General features: G+C 43.8%; 1 protein-coding gene across 9 annotated transcripts in view; it reads left to right on the top strand.

Annotated features, from left to right (window-relative positions):
- Positions 1-22,934, top strand: part of SVIL (supervillin) — a 213,392-nt gene that overhangs the window by 115,101 nt on the left and 75,357 nt on the right. For all 9 annotated transcript variants that reach the window (XM_036022710.1, XM_036022716.1, XM_028508244.2 and 6 more), the window contains 5 exons: positions 674-731; positions 6,242-6,333; positions 11,675-11,732; positions 11,842-11,993; positions 14,472-15,135. In XM_036022710.1, the coding sequence (XP_035878603.1) occupies positions 11,725-11,732; positions 11,842-11,993; positions 14,472-15,135 (824 nt within the window). In that variant the 5' untranslated portion in view covers positions 674-731; positions 6,242-6,333; positions 11,675-11,724. The remainder of the gene's footprint in view (positions 1-673; positions 732-6,241; positions 6,334-11,674; positions 11,733-11,841; positions 11,994-14,471; positions 15,136-22,934) is intronic.

The following is a 22,934-nucleotide window of genomic DNA, read 5'->3' as shown; positions in this document are numbered from 1 at the left end:
TAAATTTGTCTGCACCTGGTTTTGATTAACTGGTTCCCTCGTATGTGTATCTTTGCTGTATGGGATTGTTCCCAGCTGGCTGTACATAACATCTATTTTGTTTTCAGAAATAAATAAGTGGTTTATTGGATGTGTTGTTATTGTTTAGGTTTTAATGAAGGCAATAAAATCTTGGCTAAGCGCTCCCCGGCTCCTCATCAGCTCCTTGCTGCGCCCCCACCCCAGGCAGCCTTAAAGCCTCCTCGGATATGTCAGACGGCGTGACTGTCAATACTTCTGGTTATCTTGGCCAATGTTTCTTGACCTTTTCCCCCGAATATAAATATATAACTATATTATTTAATATTTAATTGCTTTAAGTTATTCCTGTAGTTATATGGAATTAAAATCATAGCATTGAACTACAACAGATTTCTGTTTTACCCACAGGTTATGTTCACTTTCTTTCACTTGGAGAAAACTGAAAAAAATCTTTCCTATGTGAAATGTGTAATGTCAAATTTGATTCTTAGACGGTGTCATTTTTTTTTTGTTCATTATTCTTGTCTTGTTAATGGTTTCCTTTTTCTTAAATTCTATGTTCAAGAAGAGTTTGAAGAATTTTCTTTCCCATGGCTTTTTAAAAAACGTACTGTTCAGCTATCTCAGTATTACATTGTTTCTTTCCCCTTAGATTTCAACAAGAAAAACCTAAGCTTTGTTGGATTCCCACGTCAAAGGAAAGTTCCAAGGTAATGTGCTCTTTGCTCAAGGAATCTTGTTTTGAAGATTTATAAGAGCTTTTTAAATTATCTCCTAAATGTCTAATTTATGCATTTAAGTCTTTGTCAGTCAGTATGTTTTCTCTCCAGAGGTTGATTTATTAAAATAAATGAAGCAAGCTCATGTAACAGTGCTTCCAGCCAGCAAAGACTCTGTTCATGCATGTAACACTGTGTCTGGGCGCTGTTTGCAGAGCAGGATGTTGATTCTCTGTAACTGCACACTGGGGGAGTGCTCTTACCTTTTCCTTCTCATACCTGCCTCTGAGCATGGGGTGTCCTTCTGTAACTGTCCGTCAAGTAAGGGAGCTTTTGATTTTTTAAGAAAGAGTTTTGCCTCCTTCCTCCTTCCTTTTTCCCTTCCTTCTTCCTTCCCCTCTTGCCTTTCTCCCTTCATTCTTCCTTCCCTCCCTTCACCCATCCACCCCTCTGTCCACATGACTTGGTGCCTGCTGTCTTACCCTGTCTGCACCTCATTTCCCTTGGGTGCAGGATATTGTGGGTATTTGATTTACCCAGTGGGCTGAAACTCCATGGTACATCGTCATTGGTATAAAAGAATGTGAAAGTTAAAGTTTGTGGCAAACAAAATGGCTATATCTCAGGAGCTTCTTGGGTCACTCTCCCTAACAGATTTTGGGTTTTCAAGTGGAGGCACAAGGTTATCACCCCTTACACACAGGCGTGAATCTTACCCTACACTCCCCTGTGCTGGTAAGACCCAGACCAGTCTACCCTCAGCTCCACTCGGATGTTCTTGTTCCCAATGTTTACGTGGGACATAATTATTTTTTTACCAGAACAAGGTTGCATTTCGATGGCACTGGAATAAGCAGTTGTCTGACTTCTGTCCTCGTCAGGCTGAGCCCGGCTCTGCACTTGGAGTGGCAGAGTTGGTCTTGTGAACGCATGAGAGGGCAAGGAGCCTCGATGCACTTCACGCACGTTTTAATCTCAGGTTAACCACAGCGGACGTGAGCCGGGGTCATCAGGGAGGATGTTTTATTTGACTCGGGAAACCTGACTCTTCTAGTGTTTGACCCAGTTTCCCCTATTTCCCATCTTTGCCACATTTTTAACAGGATATAAGGCTCATGTTTTACTTTGTTCAGGCTTCTCTAACAAAACCCCACACACCAGATGGCTTGTAAATAACAGAAATGCACTCCTCACAGTTCTGCAGGCTGGGAGTCTGAGACCAGGGTGCCGGAATGGTGGTTGCAGAATGCCGGGCTCTTACACCCTCCCTTGGCTGAATAGTCTAGGGAGCTCGCTGGGCCCCTAACAGCACTAACCCACTCATGAAGGCTCCACCCTCATGGCCCGATCTCTTCCAAAAGCCCACTGCCTAATGTCATCACCTTTGGGGGCTAGGGTTTCAGCACAGGAATCAGAGGGAACACAAACAGACAGACCATAGCCGCTTAGTTCCCCATGTGTCCCTAGCAGGTTGGCTATGCTCTGCTAGGCAGTGGCTAAGGAAAGGGTATATGTGGGAAGGGAGACAGGAAGGTATTGCTTATTCAAGGACAGGAAAAGCAGAAAGTATGATGGTCAGACACTCCCGTGGAGAGCAGCTCAGAGGGACACAGCTGTTCTAACATGCAGGGTATTATTCCGAGTATACCTGTGAAAGTGATGGCCTCCTTGCCTAGGTACTAAGTGTAAATGGGCTGAAGATATAAGAACCTGCCTCCTTCAAAGAAATCAAGTCAACCAGAGACCAGAGGTGAAAATATGAGCTAATGGGTTTGGGATTCCCATGTCTTGTAATTTAAACTTCGGTAGGAGAGGGGACAGATTGCAGGGGAGCCTTTCACAGCCTGGGCACCAAATAATCATTGTAATAGTAGATCCTACCTTTTGTGAGAGGTAGAAGGTAGTAACAGCTGAATATCCTGCCCTCACTTTAATGAAATTACCCTTTGTCTCTACTGCAGGACATTAAAGTAGGTTAATGGGACACATTTAAAAAAATTATCACAGAGTCAGGGGGCAGTCTCAGATTATGGAAGCAGAGGGAAGGAGGTAGAAGTATTAAAAAATTAGTGAAAAAGAGTGAGCACTATTTCAGAGGAGATGAAGATAGATTTAAAAATGCCAAAGGTGCCTCTTAATAGTGTACACTTTTAAAATAATAATTCATAAAATTCAGACTAGCATTTACTTTAGTTACATAAGGAAGATGGTTTATACGGAAACATGGACCCTCCGGTTGAGCTGTGGCAGCCAACCGAGGCCTGCAGAGGTTGTTGGAGCAGAAACCCCGTCTCACGGAGGGGAAGGCCAATGAGGAAGAGCCTGACTCAGCATCAGGGCTCGGGGCTTGAAGTCCGCCCTCCTGGGAGTCTGGAATGGTCCTGACAGTCATACTGCTCCGGTGCCTCCGACTCAGGAAGGGGAGAGCAGGGTGGTGTTAGGGCTCTTTTAGGCATTTGTATTTCATCAGCCCTTACGTGATCAGAAGGGGTTACTCATTCACAGCTGGCTCGGAATTCTTTACTGGTTGTCTTGCCTGCACTTCCACTGCTGACTGTGCCCTTGGATATAGAAACTCCAGGGAAGAGACACGGATCTTTTCAAAACCTGGTTCACGTAGGCTTGAGGGGTCTTGCTTTGGTCACAGCTTTTGTGACATTCATAGCCACACCTTCTTACCCATTCTCCTCACTCTTCTTATTTGCCCATCTGCTTCCTCAGAAGTTATCTGTCTTTTAGTGGGAATAAGGGGCGGGGGGGAGAGGAAGTAGGAGCAAGAAGAAAATATAAACACAGCCACATGGATTCTAGTAATAAAAGTTTATCTTCAAGATGGAGACTTAAAAGTAGAATTGCATATATACCAATGTTTTCATTCATGTATGCAAGGTAAGCAAAGATAGTAAGGAGAGGTGTTTTCCCGGTCACACATGCTAAAGATGAAAGAAGGAAATAAAGGAAGGAAGGGAGGAAGGAAGGAAGGGAGCTTATACTTGATGTTCTTAAATATATGCCCTTCTAATCATTCCCAATATTTGTAATTCTTTGTGTCTGCATCACATCAACAGTGTATAAAGTGCATACAGGAAATACTTCAGAGTGAGCTGTAGCATGTGTTGAAAGTGTTTTATTGTAGTCATTCATTCATTCATTCAGCATATATGTATTGATTTGTACAACTGCTTATGCAAATCAACAATTTTAGTAAAAATGAGGCACTTGTAATGCATTCTACAAATAGAAAAACAGGATACAATATGAGAGAAAAACAGGGGTGCATAGTATAGATCCGGTGGGCCAGGCAGTGGGTCAGGGGGCTCCTCCTTGAGGAGAAGACCTTACCCTGAGGCCCAGGCCAGGAGAGGACTCAGCCGGGATGGGAGGAGAGCTGGAGAGCAGAGCGTTCAGGTAGAGGAGGCGCATTTACAGTGAACCTTGTTAGAGAGGCGTGAGAGGCGTTCCCGACAGCTCTGAGTTCTCCGCTGGTTTCCCACCAGCTGCGGAGGCTGTGCTGTCTGCCCGTGCTGGCACTGTCTGCATCTCGTTTCAGGAAAGTAAGTGGCTGTGGAGCCAGGGGCTGTCAGGTGCCGACTTGTGAACTCACCTCTGAGAAGGTCCAGCAAAATGTTTAACTCGGGGCGATGTCTCGGTCTTCATTAGTGGCTTCACTGAGCCTTTCGATAAGCAGGAAAAGGGAGGGGAATAGAAACATACAGATATTTAGTTTTGAAAATGTGAGATAATAATTGTACCCCAAAGTCAATGGCTTAAGAAGCTGAATGTTTCGGGGATTGCATCATTTTGTTTTAATACAGATTTTTTTCCCCTGAGATTTTAGTTTCCCAAAGAAAGTGCAGAACAGTATGAGGATATTTAAATAATCAATTAATCAATCAAAATAGCTTGCTGTTCTTTAACCAGGGCACATTCCCGCAGTTATTTCACTGTTTAGGTGTACACTAAGCATACCTCCGGATGAAACACTGAAAGGAGTCTTCACTGTGTGGAAGTCAGTGCTGATTCCAAGTTTCTCATCTAAGCAGATGTTGTAGGGTCTTTTTAGGCCATCTGGAGTGTGGTTTATAAACACTACTTATTCTGCAGGCTTCTTATTAAAGAATATGAATATGTGGCACTCCTATTTATGAATGTAAGTCATACTGCATTCATCAGCAATATCTAAGGCTGCTGATGAACTTGTTCTTAGGAAGATGGGGTGGTGTGCCGTGCTGTGGAATGTGAGGAAGTTCCTCGACATTTAATTTATATATGGGATATAGACTATCCGTGTGTCCCACTAATACGGTATGCATGGCACCCTCCTCAGTCTGTCTCGGGCCTCTGTGAGGTGCGCCCTGCAGAGCAGAAACGCCATTGGAGGAAGTACACGGGGAAGGTCAGCTTCCCATTGAATGTGTTTTCAGGATGCTTGTTCACCTCTCTGGAGGTGATCATATCATGGAGGAATATCAGATTTCTGTTTTCCTAGGGTGGTTTTCTTCCCGCTAGGCAGGCGACTCCGTGCCCCACTCGGGGCATATTCCCACAAGAGACGGCAGAGTTGTGCGCACAGCGGTCTTGGGGCCCCAACTGCGTGCAGCGTCAAAGCAAGCGCTGAATTTGTATCTCACGTAGTCTTTCGGACAAATGTGCGTTCTCAGGAAAGTCACTTACCAGCTTCTTCGTCGGTACACCAAGGATAACAGTTCGGGGGTGTGCTGGAGCCGGCTGGCGGTGCCCGCCACAGCCAGGGTGCCTCTCTTCCAGTTTCAAGCTCCCGGTGGAGAGTGTTCACACTACCAGCGAATGACGCAAAAGCAAGTGGTTTGAGGGTGGGGGAGGGGAGATGCACTAGAGGAAGGAGGCAGTAAGATATTTATCAGCTGGGCACTTGGCTCCTACCTCCCAGCGTCTGGTGAAGGTAACTAAGGCAACAACACATGGGGTATGCGTAGCACAGCAGGAAAGTGCATAGCAAGTGCTCAATCCCTTTACTCTCCTCCCCTTTCATTTCCTCTGTTTTTCTTCCCAGACACATTAGACCTTTCACCATGCTTTTATTTCTTGGTTGTTGGAAGGCATTTGTGACTTTAATATCATTTCAAATCAGGAAAGCATGTATCACCTAGACAAGCTGCTGATTTTCTGAGGAAGAAAGTGTGGCACAGAAAGGTCAAGTGATTAATCCAAGCCGAAACAGCTACCGGTGGTGCTAGAACAGGTGGTCAATGTGCACAATGTTTTTTCCATCCTAGGCCATGCACCAGCCTCTGTGAATGCAGTTATTTCGTTGTACAAAAAATCATTTTAACATAAATGTAAATAAATGAAAAAAATTATCAATTAATTCCCCAAAATCAAACTTTTTCTTGCAATCTATATACATATACTTGATAATATATAACAGTAGCATAATTTTTAGACTCTACATATTTTTACTAAGTATCACATATCTTGCTTTAAAATGACTTGAAACATTTTATTAATGGAGACATTTTTAGCTTTCAGAAAGAGTTCTTGCTTGAAGATAAAGAACAACTTGCTAACTGCAAAAGAAGAAGCGATGCTAAGTTTTTAACTGCACTTCCTAAAGGTAAGACTGTCTCTAAATGGTGGACCAGTGTCCTGGGCATACAGCGTTGTGTTATCTGGTTTTCTTTGAGAACTCTTTACCCAGCCTCCAGCTGGGATTCTCCTTGTGTCCCTTTCTGCCTCATCCAAGAATCAACCTCAGTTAAGGGACCTCTCTTCTTGCATTTTGAATCCTCACCTTTCTATGTGTTCCTTCTCTTGCATTTTAAGCACCCACAAGTTTTCCCTGGAGGCTGGGTGGGGCGGGCAGGAGAGGGTTCCTAGAATGGACCATACCTCGTCTCTCCTAGCTTCTTCCATCTGGTGAGTTCTGCTCACGTGCCCATTTCTTCTCCCTCCAGCCTCTCCTGGCCTCTTGATGTTTTCTGGTGCTGTGGTGTTTGCACTTAGTATCTAGTAGCTCCCATCGAGCTACACACCGCGCCACGAGCACAGACCGTCTCTTCTCCCTCTCTCTTCTTCCCCAAGCAGGCACTCATTTTTGGTGAATTAGTATTTTCATCAGTGAAAATGCACATGCAGTAAAATATGTTCACCTGCTATCAGACAAGAACCCCTAGCTTTGCCTGTGCAGTGATATGGGCATACACCATTCAGTCCCATCCACTCAAAGGCTTGCGTTTCAGTGGCATTCACGGGGGTTGTGCGTCCATCACCCCAAAGAGAAACCCCACACTTTTTAGCCAGGACCCCTTGCCCATGCCCCTCCAATTTTGTCATTACTTATTTTATAAGCTGCTTGTCCCAACATTAGAGGCTTTCATCCAAGTGTAAACTTGAAGTGCTTCCTCCTGGGGCCCAGGAGGCTCAGTATCCAGGACAGTCTGGCCCTGGCCTGTGCCCTCAGGTGTCAGGCTCAGGGTCAGGGAGCCCGTTCTGGCCGCTCCCCACCCCCCGGCCCCCCGCCACTGGCGTTTCCTCGGATGACTCTGCGTGCTCAGGTTTGGTGGACAGGACTCAACAATAACTAACAGAAAAAATCATGTTTCCCAAGAAGAGCATCTGGAAGACTTGAATGTTGCTGTTAAATATTATTACAAAGCAAACTAGACAGTTAAATAATTTTATAAAGCATTATAGACCTGATGTCAAATCTACCCAAGTTCTGTTACTTGGATAATCACTGACAAATTCCCATCAGAAATAACTAAAAATATAGTCTCATAGAATACATATGGCTCAACAAGAGCAGCAGACTAAAAAGTAGATATAATAAAGGGTCATTTAGTGCACCTCAAAGTATTAATGTCTTTGAAAGCAAAGCAGAAAATTGATTAGAGCAGAAGTAAGAGCAGCCATCCTTGTTTATATCTGGGTTCCTGTTAATCAGTGTTACCATCCCCCGAACTGTTTATGAATATACGCATTATGACACAGCATACGACCGATTGAATTATGGCTGTGCGATCTGATTTTAAGAACATTCTCATTCCTTATTTTTAGGAAATATACAGTGAAGAATTGAGATGCAGGAGCATCATGCTGCAACTTCTAAAGGGTTCATAAAAATCAGTGTGTGAGTGTAGGCACACAGATACACATATGAGGAAAAAAAGGATAAAATCAAACAAAATGTAGTGAAATGTTAATGTATTATAAAGGATGACTTTTCACTTTCCTACAAGTCTGAAATTATATAGAAGTTTTAAAAGAAAGAAAACGTCCTGTGGTAGAAGAAGACTGTCAGCTGGAAGATCGCTGGCAGCACTGAAGATCTCTGTGAGCTACGGGGGCCGACGCACAGATTTCCACGGCCAGGGTAGCTGTCGTGATTTCTTAGTATCAGCTTTTTTTTAATGCTTCGTGATGAGCCTGACCAAACTTCAGTGAGAGGACCTATTGAGGACTGCACGTGCCCATATGAGGTGTTTTTTTGTCCCCTGGAAAGGAATGAAAAAAGTATACACATTAGCAATTCAAATAAAACATTGTTCTCTTTTATCAACTGATGGGTTTTTCCACAGGATAAATATACTGGAATAATTATATTACATCTCATTTTACTTTTAAATTATAAACCTGGAGAAAGGAAGGCAGAGTCAAGATGTCTATTGCTTCTTTTGTATTCCACATCATTTCTTCCTCCTCTAATCTCATGTCTGTAGGAATGAGGCAAATCTCAGTAATTGGAAATATATGTGTAAGAAAGAATAGACTTGAGAGGTGATTTATTTGCCTCTCTAATTTTTTTATTTCCCTAAAATATTGGCTATAGAGTTTCACTAGGAATCAGTAAGCTCACAGACACATTTAATATATACTTTGATTCATGGCTTCATTGCATTTTCCAGTATAAGATCAAGAGAACTGCAAGGTTTTAGGCTTGCAATAGTTTTGAGTTTGAATCCAGGCTTGACTGAAAAGAGTGCAGTGATGGGCTAGTGGCGACTGTCCTTGGCATCCCCGAGGGCATAAACTAGGGGACCGACTGCCTATTGGAAATCTTCATACTGGGATCAGTGATTCACAATCCAGGACAGTGCTGTTTCAAGAGGGGCTTTGAAGACACACAAACATTTTTGTGTTACAGCAACTGGGACTGATTTGGCATTTAGTAGGAGAGCCAGGGCTACTCAGCATCCTGCAGTGTGAGGCTCACAATGGAGAAACTGCCCATTCACAAGGCCATGGGTGCCCCTGTAGTGATCTGTGGCCAGCCTTCCAGGAGACTGTGACCCTGATGAAATGCACCTGTATGTCTGCTAAATGCTCTCCTGAGACTTCTTATACCCAGCAGTGAATGGCTAATGGGGGACAGTGTTCATTGGTGGGTTGCCCAGCCTGTTTTGCCCAGAAAGCAGCAGAGAGCCCAATGGACAGTAGGATGTCTTGGCGTACTTGCCCTGTCCCTCCAGTTCCTCTCACTGCCCCAGACTTCTTGGGGACTCGTTTCTGTGATGAGCTATATTATGACCATCAGCCTGCCCCCTTCTCACGTCATCTCAGTCCTCATGGAATACTGAAATGGGGCGGTAATGGCAGCAGGAAAAGTATCCCTTTGTCGTGGGTGGGACATTTGCATAGTCTCACAATTAGTTGATCTTTCCTTGAACATAGGGAAAAAAATGTTAGAAAGAAACTTGTTGCTGAGCTTGATCACCATACTGCTTGAAGTCACTGTTTTGGTCTTTCCTTGCATAATTGTTATAGAAAAGTTTAAAAATTAAAAATTGAATGACATGAAAGTGATTTTTACAGTGTTAGGTTAGGACAGAAATATAGTATATCTTAACTTTCCCCAGTGAAAGTTTTATGGCACTCTGTGCGTGCTACATTGACATTTCATCCTTACCCTGTCATACTCATTTCGATGGCCAGACCAACAAAGCATAAACTGGGTGGCTATAAACAGCAACATTTTACTCCTCGTTGTTCGGGAGGCTGGAAGTGCAGATCAGGGTGCCAGCATGGTCAAGCTGTGATGTGGACCCTCTCCTGGGTCCCAACCAACTCTGGCTACGTCCTCCCCTGGTGGCAGGGGAGGAGGGGCTCTGTGGAGCCTCTTTTGTGAGAGCGCTAATTCTACTCCTGTGGCTGGAGCCGAATCCCTTCCCAAAGGTTCCACCTCCTAATGCCATCGCTTTGAGGATCAGAATTTCAACCTCTGAATTTGGAGGTGACAAAACCACTCAGACCGTATCGACCCAGTAGAAATAACTTGGGGGGAGAAAAGGTTAAGTGTCATGCCTGTGTCATTGTGCTACTCAGGACCCTGTAAGCATACTCTGTTTGTCAGTTATGGTTTTGAGGCATGAGCTTAAGAAATACCTTTCAGAGCACTTAGAACTTGGTTTCACTAGCTTCTTGAGCAGTCTTCTAAAAAAAAATACAGCTCTGTTCTCCACTTTGGTTATTTAAATAAATAATTGATACTCTTTGGTTTATATCATCCTTGAAATATTTTAAAAATATGTGCTACCAGCCATTAAATCCCAATCTCACTAGAGCTAATCTGTTCACTGGGAGGCTGTCATTAGCCAAGCTGACGCGGCAGGCAGCGGGCTGGACGCACTGTTATCGTTACACCCACGTCTTCTAAGCAGGGACGTAATTGGCTTTGCAGGGCAAGCACGGCCTCTGCCTCTAGTTACTCTGGATCCTGGGAAGGCCGGGTGAGAGAGAGACTCTTCTGAAGCCAACTGTCTTAACAAAGGTGAACTGAACTTAAATGTTAAGGTGGCTATCATTTAAAAGTAAATTAAAAACAAGGCTTGTATCTCTGAACACAGTCCAAGGGCAGCACAAAAGCCATGCACACGTGCGCGTGTATCTGTGTGTATATGGCTTTGACTCATCACTAAAAATGGCCACTCTGAAAAAAGACAAGTAGAAACTGAAGCAGTTGAAAATTACATTCCATGTATTCATACCCCCTCTTTTGAATTTCTTTGGCTCAGCCTTTCAAGAAGTTTGTGGGCCCCTGGCCTGACAGTGACTTCTCTCTCCCACCCCTTCCCGAGTCTTCAATGAGAGCCACTCAGATGAGCCCACACGAATTCTCGTGACTGAGGTGAAAGCCAGAAGAGAGACCTTTATTCCTCACAAAATTGGGCCATTTCTCAAAAAAACACACAATTATTTGGCATCTTAGTAATACCCTTGTAGTCAGCATCACGTGAGGTCCTCCCGACATTGTCACAACACGTATTGGGTCACGCAGCGCTGCCGGGAGAATCACAGCAATTACTTTATCCGTCATGCACCGAAATTACAGCATTTCCTTCCAGTGAAAGCCTGTCGGAGAGGCTGAGGAGCTGCGTTCCTCTGACTGCTTCGTTGGTTCCCGCTGGAAACACAATTAGGTAGTTACAGATATTTACAGGTTAAATGATAGGGTGCAACAGGAGTGCTGTGTCCCGCTTGTTGTAGTTTGATGGAGGGCATGCGGTGCGGGGGAGGTGCACAGTGTTAGTCTCTAGTGCTGCAAATGTCAATGAAAGGCTGAAAAGGCTTCCTAAATCTAATAACAGTTGAAGATAGTTACTGAGATTTGTGCTTGCTAGAGAGACCTTACCAGTTAGGCCTCCTCTGACTTCCTGCAGGAAACGGCTTGTTCTCATCACTTTGCCCCTTACTCTCATGGCTTTATGTGTGTGTGTGTGTGTGTGTGTGTGTGTGTGTGCGTGTGTGTGCCTGCACGTGCGCACACCTCTCATTGGGCCCCTGCCTCCCTCACTAGAAGACAACTTCCAGGGAGGCAGGAACTGTGTCATTGTGTGGGTCACTGTTACACGGGTAGCCAAGAACAGCAGTAGGAGTTCAAGAAATGTATGTGGCCTGAATGAGTAAAATGAATGGATGATTAGTAAAGGCTGGACTCTCTTTTTATTCTTTTGTTTTAGTTGCAGAATTAAGAAAAATCTTTGAACCAAAGAGGAAAGAATTTTTAGAAATGAAAAGGTAAGTTCTATATTATATGGAATTAGCAAGTAGAAGAACTTGGCAAATCAGAATTCAGTTCTCCCTTAAAACCAATTTGCATTGCTTATTTTTTGGGTGTCTTGCACAGAAAAGAAAGAATTGCCAGGCGCTTAGAAGGAATTGAAACGGACACCCAGCCCATCCTATTGCAGAGCTGCACGGGGTTAGTGACTCACCGGCTGCTGGAGGAAGACACGCCCAGATACATGCGGGCCACAGACCCGGCCAGCCCCCACACGGGTGAGCGTCCCTGCGGCCTGTGCTCCAGCAGGCTGCTCCGCTGTCCCACGTAGTCTCATTCATTCCAGGGCCCTGCAGAGTGAGAAAGTTCACAGAGTGAATTGTGTAGATATAACTATATTATTACGTATATTTGTTAAAAACTTCAACAACACATTTATGTCAGCTCTGTCCTGCCTCCCAGGAGTGGTCCTCAGGACCACAGCAGTGGCACACTGCAGGGTAACTGAGAACTACTTATTTCTCCCCCTAACCTGGTACCCCTCAAGGCCAAGAACTGTGTCTTTCTCTTCATACCCTTGGGGCCCAGGCACAGGACCTGCTTACCGTCACAGGTCCCCAGTAAAAGTTTGTTTGGTTAAGGACTGAATGAGACATATTTAAACAGAATGTCCAACTACCCCACACAGGGCACAGCTGCTCTTAGGAAGGAACATTAGGGCAAAGCTGGACCTTGAGCGATTAGAGTTGTCACTCTTATGTAACAAACATTCTATTTAAAATTAGGTATGTAATTTAAATGCATCGCATGTACATTTCATATTGAACAGTATGTCAGACATGACTTAGCTTTGCCTACATTACTCACTCATTGTTGGGGGCATCAAATAGTCAACTTGACCTTGGAAGAAGGTGACACATTCAGGGCTACTCTTTCCACCCCTATCCCTGGCTTTGCAGCTGTGTGATGCTGCTTCTCATAGCCAGTGTTTTCTAATGTCTTCCTCACAAAGGGCTTCTGATCTTACCTCCTGACATCAGTGGTTTGCTTATCTCCACAGTTTCTGATCTTTTATGACAGGTGAACTAGAGAGCTAAGATTTTAAAAATTACATCATGAAGAATCGAGAATAGACAGAGTACCAGGTTGATAGCCAGAAATAAACCCTAGGGTATATAAAATGTTTATGTATTTCGTAATCATTTAAGTGTCCCATGCTAGTGAGAAACGGGAGAGTTATTTAATGAAATGGTCTGGAAAAATTGATTGCTGTTGGGGTGGAGAAGGGAGCATGTTTCTCTTCTCACTTCACACTGAACACAAAAGTAAGTTACCATCAGTTACATAATTAATTTCAGGAAAATTAAAAACATGAAAGCATAGGTGAATATGTAATCCAAGTTAAATGGAAAAGGACTTTCAAAACACAGACACAGCTGTTGCAATCACAGATGACCAGGTCAGTTGATTTGACTACACAACAATTAACGCCTGTACTCCAAAGGCAGTCTCACGGGTAGACTGTGAAAAAATTAAACAAGCAAGTTCGAAAACATTTGTAAAACTCGCGTTCCTATATATGTTTACACCAACCAATAAAAATGACACTGTGAATTAATAGAATATAGAGCAATAAGCTGACCAGATTTGTATTCTGTTTCAGGTAAGAAAAAGATAATACAAATGGCTGGTAAATAATTGAAATGTGCATTTATTCTCTTTTTCTGGCAATCAGAGGAAATTTTTAATATTAACACTTGGTGTTTATAGGAGAGCTATACATATTGCAGATTGAAGTGTGGATTGATGCAGACTTTATAGACATTAATTTGACAGTCTTACATGTGTCTCAAAATGTTGTACCTGCAGATTAAGCAATTTTACAAGTGTATTGTGATAGTAATCAGAGAAATCACACTGATTAAAAGTTAGAAACAATTTAAATGCCCAGTTGTAAGAAAAGGGTTAAATTAATTATGGGATGCCTATTGGGTAGAATATTACAAAGCCTTAAAAGAATGGTGTCTTCAAAATAAGATTTCCAAATACAGGAAAATGTTTTATATAGAACATGAATGTTATATAAAATAAATTATTTTATATAGAAAAAAGAAGCAATCAGTTATATAAATGACTAGAAGACCTATATAGAATGTTTGGTAAATTACCAATGTATGTATTATTCATTATTATAGATTAGTGACTGCTGGTGACTCAGGGTTATGATAGACATTTTCTACACCAAGCATGTGCGCTGTAACTGGGAAAACCCACCCTGTGTTAAAAACACACAACAGCAGCCTGGTAAATATACTGACATGGGCATATGTTATGGTTACTCTCAGATCCCGTGAAACCACAATCTCTCACTCGTCAGACTAGAGCAGTTCAAATATGTGTTATCTCTTTCTAGAGGACTCTGAACTCATCCTCCAGCTTCACACATGAAATATTAAACTCAAAAACAAAAAGAGTAAATCAACAGGGGCAGTAGCTCTGGGTGAGAACTGACAGGCTCCCAGGAGTGAGGGACTGAGCTTAGTTCATCCCAGGCTTTATGCGGCTCCCAGAGCCTGCAGGACATTCCAGCCTTCATGCATTCCACTGCACATCCCAGGTAAACCATTCACATAACGGCACCTGTGTGAGAAACTGGCCCTCCGAGTGTGCGCACTCAAGTGTGCACTGCATATGAAACAGTATGGTAAATATGCCTTTGCTTAAATCTGTTGATTATCCATACGATCTTCTTGTAGGCCGATCAAATGAAGAGGAAGAAACTTCCGATTCTTCATTAGAAAAGCAGACTCGACCTAAACACTGCCCAGAAACCTCAGGGGTCCATGGTGACTCAGGTATCATGGACACCCAGAGTCTGGAGTCCAAAGCTGAAAGGATCGCAAGGTACAAAGCAGAGAGGAGACGGCAGCTGGCAGAAAAATATGGACTAGCTCTGGACTCCGAGGCAGACTCTGAATCTCTGTCTCGATACACCAAGTCCAGGAGGGAGCCAGATGCTGTTGAGAAAAGGGGAGGGAAAAGCGAAAGGCTGACTGAGTCAAGCAAAGACTTCAGCTCTTCGTATTCCAGAGCTGAGATGCCAGGGCTCAGAACCAGTGTGGCTGAATCCCAGGACTATACCCTCCACGCCAGGGACAGTGTTGTCAACACGGAGGTGCTGCTCAACATGGAAAACCAAAGACGAGGTCAAGAGCTGAGTGCCACCGGGCAGCAGGCCCTCGAACTGCCCCCCACAGTTGAGAGTTCCTCATCCTTCCCGTTCTCCGGCCAGGACTGCTCCTTCAGTGAAGTGCCAAGGTCCCCAAAGCAAATGCACAGCGTGCCCCTCTCCTCACCTGGGCAGCCAGCCTCCCCAGGCCCCTCTGGTGACCCGCCACTCCCCACTGAGGCTCGATCCAGGTAAGCATGCAGCTCACACTGACCACCATTAATGTGGAAGCACCCATGTCTTCTCTGCCTCCAGGTGGCGTAGAGTCTGGGTATTCTTGGCACCTGAGTCTGGGCTCACTGCAGAAATAATATGGCGTATGATTTTTTTAATTTCCACAAATTAGAACAAGTTCTACCAAAGCAGGAAGCCAATTATTTTTTGCTATTTTTTTGTTGGGAACCGCCCTGACTGGTATCAGAAGCTGTAACCCCCGCCTAGGCTAAGGCTAAGGGAATGCCCTTGGAACCATAAGCCAGCAAGGAGACAACAGCTTATCTCCCTGACAGGAATGCTGCTTCTGCTGCTTTATTCATAGCTGAACCCCAAAAAGCTTGGTTGGTTAGCCAAAGACAGGTAAGATTCCCCACGGGGGGAACGACCTAAGCCAGGCACGATCACTTTGGGAGGCCCCCCAAAAGAAGGACTTGGGGGGCTGCAGCAAAAGAGGGTGACGGACCCTTGCTCCTCAGCTTTGACATAGCCTGAGTTCTCAACGTCTGGGAGAAAAACTCCTTATCTCTTGGTTGCCTTAGTTCCCATGCTAATCCTGAAACAATGACAGGGTGGTGCAGCTCTGTGCTGAAAAGGGCAGATTCCCCGGGTGATCAGGCCTAAGAAAGAACATGTAAATTACTGTGAAACTTTCTTTGTTTAGAATGCTCTCAGTTGAATGAGAAGGGTCCAAGGAGGAAGTTGGTTCCTCAAAGTCTTACAGCTCTTTGACCCCGACTCAATAGACCAGCAGAGTTCCTTGTTTTCTATAGTTCCTTACTTCCCCCTGATAAGTACTGTACTTTACCTGAATTATTATGCAAAATGAGCCCAATAAAAGCAGGTATGGACTGTAAATCAGGGTGCCCCCCACTAGGGGGGTGGCCATTCTGTCCCTACTTCCCCACAGAAACTAGTCTTGTCTCTGTGCATGTTTGTTTGTTTCTCGCGTGTTTTTCGGCGAGCCATCCACAGTGTTCCGTGGTCACTGCTGGCCGGTGACCCACGCGCAACAATTTTTTTAAAACTGAACAGTGCCATGAGGACACTTTCATGGATGTGTCATTTTACAGCCCTTCTTTTTACTGTTTCTCATATGCCTTTAAACAGTTGTCTTTTTCTTTGTTTTTCTGTGATCATGCCCAAGATTGTTTGGTGATTGCTTTTGTTATTTAAAATCCTGTAGTAGAAGGACCACCACTAACCAGTGGAAGGGCCTCAGTTTAGGGCATGAAGCATGCCTACAACACATACTGACTATTACTGTAACGGGTAGCTATGTAAATCTATCAGCACACGAAGGAGACAGACGTCTTTACAATGCCTTATTGAAAAGATCAGCCAGTAAGAGAAATCACTGTGCAATAAAGTCAACCAAAGACAAGAAGAGCTCTCATTTGGAACAATTCAGAAAAGGCCTAAAATCAGAAAGTCAGACCAGAAGAGAATATATGTTTCTTTCTCAATTTACAGTTAAAAAGTACAGTGACCATATTTAAAATGTAATTTACTTCAATGTCCTATCCTATTTCAAAGTTTGGGGTAATTATCTAGGTCAACTCATTTTTTAGCTCAAACAAGCATTAGCTTCACAGGTGAATTGAGGAGGGTTGAGAACCTATGGTCAAGCAAATTTATTCTGAAGAAAAAGGATGTTGGAGAATACCTCTATTTCACATTGGGACAGTGTAGTAAATGTGACCATTTTCAAGTAGCAGTAATACATCTAAAACAGATCACTTTAGTTCTTGAAGTTTATTGAGACAAAGATCTGTCTTTACTCACTTGATCATCCAACACTGAAATATTAGAGACACCAGCTACTAAGAGAATTAAGTACTATAAATTCTGAGATTGTATTTTGAGGGCCTTTGTTCGGCCTTTGGACTTTACTTACTGTTTAGGGACTGTAACCTGTTGCCTCATATTTTGAAAAGCCTGTTTGGGAAGTTTGCATTTCCTAGGAGAAACAGTGTTCTTGGCTTAGTTAATCTCTATTAGGGAAAATTCTTCATGTGCTCTGTGAGCAGGACAAAGAAAGGACCTAACATTCAACTTAGAAAGAAAGATACTTACCATTACCTCTGTTAAAAATAGTGAATTATCTAAGTTTGGGTCACAACATTATGAAAACTGTTTAAGCTGTCATCATGGTGTCCAGGTTAGTCATCTAGGTCATAGATTCTTTGTGATATTTTGAATCAGTTGTAACAATAATTAAAACTTGGTTGAGTAGTTCAGGTAAAAAGATAGGATACTTAAAAGTTTTGTGTGAGTTAAAAATCTTAATATTCAGAAATATATATCTTACCACCTTGAGCCATTTCTTTCTAGGTAATTTGAAGAAAAATGTTACCTGGAAGTTCTCATAAGCCTAGTCTTAGTCCCACACTGCCTTACTTTGACAAAGACAGGCTTCAAAGAATTAAGAAATCATAAAGGAGTTCTTGAGGAGGCACATGCTTTATTTTTTTGTAACCAAAGCATACAGTTGTATGATTTATATGCAGAGAAATACAAATCATTTCATAGAGAGACAGGAAATACCTGAGATATCTTTACATTAAAAAGAAGGGAATACCATGGGTAACGAGCATGACATTAAAAACAATTAAAATTTATTTTGTAATGATTCCGGCCACTCAACAAGTAAAGAAGGATTTCAGAGGGGTTGCCATTCTGCTAGATGTCCTTTCCCGAGCACCAGGTCATTCAGGAGCCCAACAGCCGCTGCTGTCTGACTGCCACGTGCGGGGAAGAGAGACAGAAAGTGCTCTGTGACCTAAAACAGCAAGCAGAGAAACCACAGCTCCCCAGTAACCATGAGTGAAAGTAAGATGTCATCCAACGTGGAAACAGGTAACAGAAAAGTGTAAGAAGACGAAGGAATGACCAAAAAGTATCTACAAATAACAAAACAGTTTAATAATAAGACATTTCATCATGGGTTTGTTCAGTCATTGAAACAGAATGTTTTTCTCACTGCTGTACTATACTGATCGCCCAGGTCTGCCAGGACTTTTGACTATTAATTTCTGAATTAACTCATTGCCATTTTTTTATTCTGTGCACACTTTCATGAGGCTGTTTTTGTTTCATTAATTAAATATGAATATCTCATTCAGGCGTGGGCCAGAGAGCGAAGCTCAGTTTTTCTGTGCACTCACATACGGACACATGGACACACGGACACACAGAACAGTCAGCAGTTCTTGTCCTTCACCGGACTGCACTGCTGTTAAGCATTATCAGCTCAATAATAGCCATTAGGACAATATTTAGCTGAGCAATACATTTATTTTAGAACTATTTAATATTCAGTGTAGATGATAAAGGAGATATGTATGTACAGGATGGGGCAAAAATAGGTTTACAGTTGTTTGTATGGAAAATAATACAATCATTAATGGTAATACAGAATAAAGTCTGTTTCACATACTCATTTCTGTAAACCTACTTTGGCCCCGCTCTGTCCGTGTGTAGGGCATAGGTTACAGCGTCTTTGGCTAAGAAGTCCTGTTAGTTGCCTGGGAGTCAGGCGGACACATTGTTCTGAAGCGAGTTAAGAGCGCACCTAGTAATGGAGGAGAGCACAGAACACCTCCCCACCCCTGCTCCCAGTCCTGCCAAGCCCCGTAGACTCGGAATTTAGAAATCATATTTTCTGGAGAGGAAGTAATACTAATATGAACCATTCTTTGTTAATTCAGCCACCCGTGAATTTTAGAATAAAATGTAAAGTCATTTGGGGCCTATGGCTTATTCAGATTTTTAAAAATCTGAGCTCCTGCTGCTATTAGAAATCCTGAATCAAAGCTCCCACTGACTTTGCTCCTTTGTGCACCTCTCGTTACTGAAAAAATAAAGTAAAATGCACGACATCGGCCACTTCTGTGAGCACAGACACTGTTCCCCGGCCCACAGCTGCTGTTTTCCTAGGCACCAGCTGTGACTCCCTGCTCTCAATGAGCTCTTCGACCAGCAAAGAGGAGAACGACATCTAATTGTGTAGTGGCAACCTGCTCCAGAAAACCCTCATTCCCTTTTTCTCCCATTACTCTACTGAAGCGATTTTCAGCCAGGATGCTGCAAGAATTTCTAAAACATGCAATACCTGACCATTTAGTCAGGGGCTCTGTCTGACCCCTTTCCCCTTAGATTGTCAAATTAATAATGACAGCAGCCAACACAACAGTAGCTGTCCAGTGAGAATGAATCAAAATTATACCCATTTTTTGTCAGATCAGCAAACAATATGTTTTTGTTGTGCTGCAGGGTTTTAGTAAACAGTTGTCGTGTGCCCCGAGATGACAGAGGTTGGTGATCGCTGCCCTGCAGCAGCCCTCACCACACCTTCTCCCACCGAACAAACTGTAACATTAGTGGCCAGAGAATGACCGTGGTGGTTTCAGGCAGTGCTGGCACTGAAACTTGACCCGGGCAGAGCTGCCATTGGTAAATGATGGTTTGGGCAGGGCTCCCTGAGCACCAGAGAGCCGTGGCCGGGCTCGGGAAGACGGAACAAATCTTCTCTGCAGCGCCGTGACAGGTAGACCGGGCCGTGTAAGAAGGAACAGGGCTTACGTGCCTTCAGTTTATTTCTGACCGCACTTGTCTCCCAGTGAGGGGGGTGACTCTAAAAACCGTCCCCACAGCCTCGAGCTCATTGTTTTAGTTATTGACTGCCTGCTTACCTGCACTGATAGCAATGCCCACAGAGAGGGACTCGAGGGAGAGAACCGCCTCTTGGCCATCAGCAGTCTGTCTGTGCCTGTCTGCAGTGGCAGGAAGGAACGTGTGGGACACAGGCTTCCAGTCACAGCAGAATGTCCCGGAAAACAGAGACCTCCGAGGACCCACTCTCCAAAGGAGAGACCTCAGGGTTTTTTGCAGTGTTGGGATGGAATCCTCTCCACGTTTCAGTCCCTGTACCCCAACATCTGCTGCCCTCTCCCCGTTCCAGCTTTGACTGTAGACGTGTGATCAACTCACTCCCACTCGCTTCATTTTATTCTCTTCTTGCTGGCAAGCATCAGTTTCTGATCACTGAATTCAATATGAATATGTCACCCCAAACACTTGGTACTACGTCCTAAAAATTCACCTATCTGCCGATATTAAAGGCAGGATTTTGTTTGTGTGCGTGAGCCCTTGCCCATTCACTTGCCTGTGCATATGTCTAAAGTAATCTTCCCGACAAGCAACAGTAGCACATAAACTGTCCATTTTAATGAGGTGCTGAAGTTCATAGTCACTTTTCTTAAGCTGAATAATGTTTTATAATTAAAAGCTGTTACATAATTGGAGCTGGACCCCTACAGGGTGAAACTAATTTTGCTGTGCTGGACTTGACCTCACTTTGGTAGCAGGAAGCACTGTTAGAGGGAGTTACAGCCTATGATTACGTACTGAAGGACAGGGACTGAGAGTAACTGTTGTCCTCTCTGACAACTGAGGGTGAGTTCTTATTTTCTGGTCACATAATTCTCGGCCAGCCAGTTGCCGCATCATAAAAAAGGTTCTGTTTTTCACTGGAGGTTCGCCTGAGGTCACTATCTCACGGTTCTCTCGTCCCCAGTAACCCTGTAGTCCCCTCCCAAGGGAGGGAGCCTCTGCCCTATGGGAAGTTAGCTCCCCCAAAAGACCCCACAAAATAGTCACTTGACGTTAAAGAATTTTAAATGCTTAGAAACAGGAGTAACCCCGGAGGTTACTTAGTTTAAAAATCTATTTTATGCATGAAAAAAAACTAATGATAAAAGCCCTTAGGTAACTGGATTAAAACCATGTAACCACTTTGATGAGACTCAGCCAGCCCATTATCCATCATCCATTTATTCATTCAAGTTCTCTGAACCCATTAGTTCCTTCCATTACACTCTGCTCTTGTTATTTATGTCAATTCTAGTTTTCCATCATAGTGGAAAAGAGAGTTTGCTGATTTTGCCCTTCAAAGGTTAGAAATTTTAGGACAGAAAACCAGGGATCTTAGAGAAAGTTTATGTGGATTTACATAAGGTAGCAAAAAGCCTTGTCCTCATGAACAAAAGGAGAACTTGGAGTCCAGGAGGATTCCAGCTCAGCAGACCTGCATTCATCTATCCATGCCCCCCAGGTATTGATTTATGTATTCATTTCAGCACTAAGGTAGTTTGGAAGAAAATTATTTTGAGCCATTGAGCCTTCTGTGTGCCAGTCACTGTGCTTCTAGCTGAGCTTATTATTTTTTTAAAGTGAGGGAAATCACTACAACACATTGGACTAATTAAGGTTCTAGAAGCCAAGGTTGGGTGCCTTGAGAATACCGGAATGTTGTGTTACTTCTTCCCCCTTGGAGAAGTGGTCCTAATGGAACCAAGTCCTTAAGAATGTAGTGAGTTTGCAGGACTGGAGGGGAGCCGGGCCCAGGCAGGACAGCCCAGATGTCCACTGCAGGCCTAGAAGCAGGGGGACGGTGAGGCTGAGAGCAGGGGGGCCCCATCCTGGAGCACCTCAGAGGACATGTCCAGGCATTTGGCCTTTGGCTTGTGAACAATGAGAAGTTCCTGAAGGATTTTAGAGCAGGATGATTGATTATGTGTTTTGGAAAGACCACTCACTTGGGGAGAGTATGTAGGCTTTGGTCTGCAGGAGAATCGATTCCAGTGACACAGGCCACTGTGCTGTCCTGGCAGTCACCCACCCATGCGGTAATGAAGTCTGTGGTTGCGAGTTAGGCTTTGCCATTAACTTGGCCCTATTTGGCATTTCACTGGATAATCTGGAAGATATTGATGCCCGGGTGATCAGATGTCCAGAAGAGGGGCTGTAAATAACTTTGGTGATACAAAGCAAGAGACGGGAGGGAGGGTCAGGGCAGGAAGAGAGATGAGCGGGGAAGGGGCAGAGAGAGAGGAGAGGGGCCGAGCGTGGAGGCAGGGGAGCACATGTACCTGGCACAGTGGTTGGAAACTAACGAGATGCAATTTAATGAAGTTCTGTGTTTAGAGAGGAGAAAAATCAGTGTACGAGTTCAAGATTGGGGAAATCTGCTTTAACAGTAGACCATGAGAAACAGATCCAAGAGTTTGAGTTAGCGGCAAGTTCTTTGCGTGACACCAGCATGGCTGCTGCAGCCTTGGGGTACAGCATGAAGGTGAACTGTCAGTAGCACAGGTAGTTCTGGTCCACCAGTCCTCTGCAGCATCAGAGGGCATCTGGGTCTCTCATTCTAACTGAGCTGTGGACAAATGAGCTTATGTCTGTAAAGGCTACCTTCCCGTCTGCCCTGATTTCCTGACCTTTCCAAGTTTTCATAAACCTCTCCCTGTCTTAATAGAAACTGGAATCATTTTTGGAGTCTCTTACACTTTCTCTGGTACTTAGACTTTCAAACCAGTCTGTTCTTCTCATTACCAGACTGTCTTTTTCCCAGAGCAGTTACGAAGCTGAAGTTTGGTTTGGCATAGGGAGGCCTAAGGCTATCAGTCTGGAATCTCACTGATGATCATTCTGCCAAAAGGGAAAAGCGGAGAGAGATCATGAACCAGATTAGACGTCTCACAAACGCAGCTTCACCCACACCTCCTGTCTTAGGAAGAAGGGCATTCAAGTGCTCAACAACCTACAAGGCTGATATGCCCAGGAAGGGGTTTTAGCAATTTTGTCAAGATTCCCCCAAACCATGAATGGTGCCATGCACTGGTATTGTGTGAGATTGTAATATTGGTAAGGATGATCTCAAAGACAACGTCACTTTAACAAAAGCCTTACCAGAAGCATAGATACCTTGTCTTAG

The sequence above is a fragment of the Phyllostomus discolor genome, chromosome 1 (assembly GCF_004126475.2).
Source record: "Phyllostomus discolor isolate MPI-MPIP mPhyDis1 chromosome 1, mPhyDis1.pri.v3, whole genome shotgun sequence".
NCBI classification, from domain to species: Eukaryota; Metazoa; Chordata; class Mammalia; order Chiroptera; family Phyllostomidae; genus Phyllostomus; species Phyllostomus discolor.
This window is presented reverse-complemented; position numbering and strand designations above follow the sequence as displayed.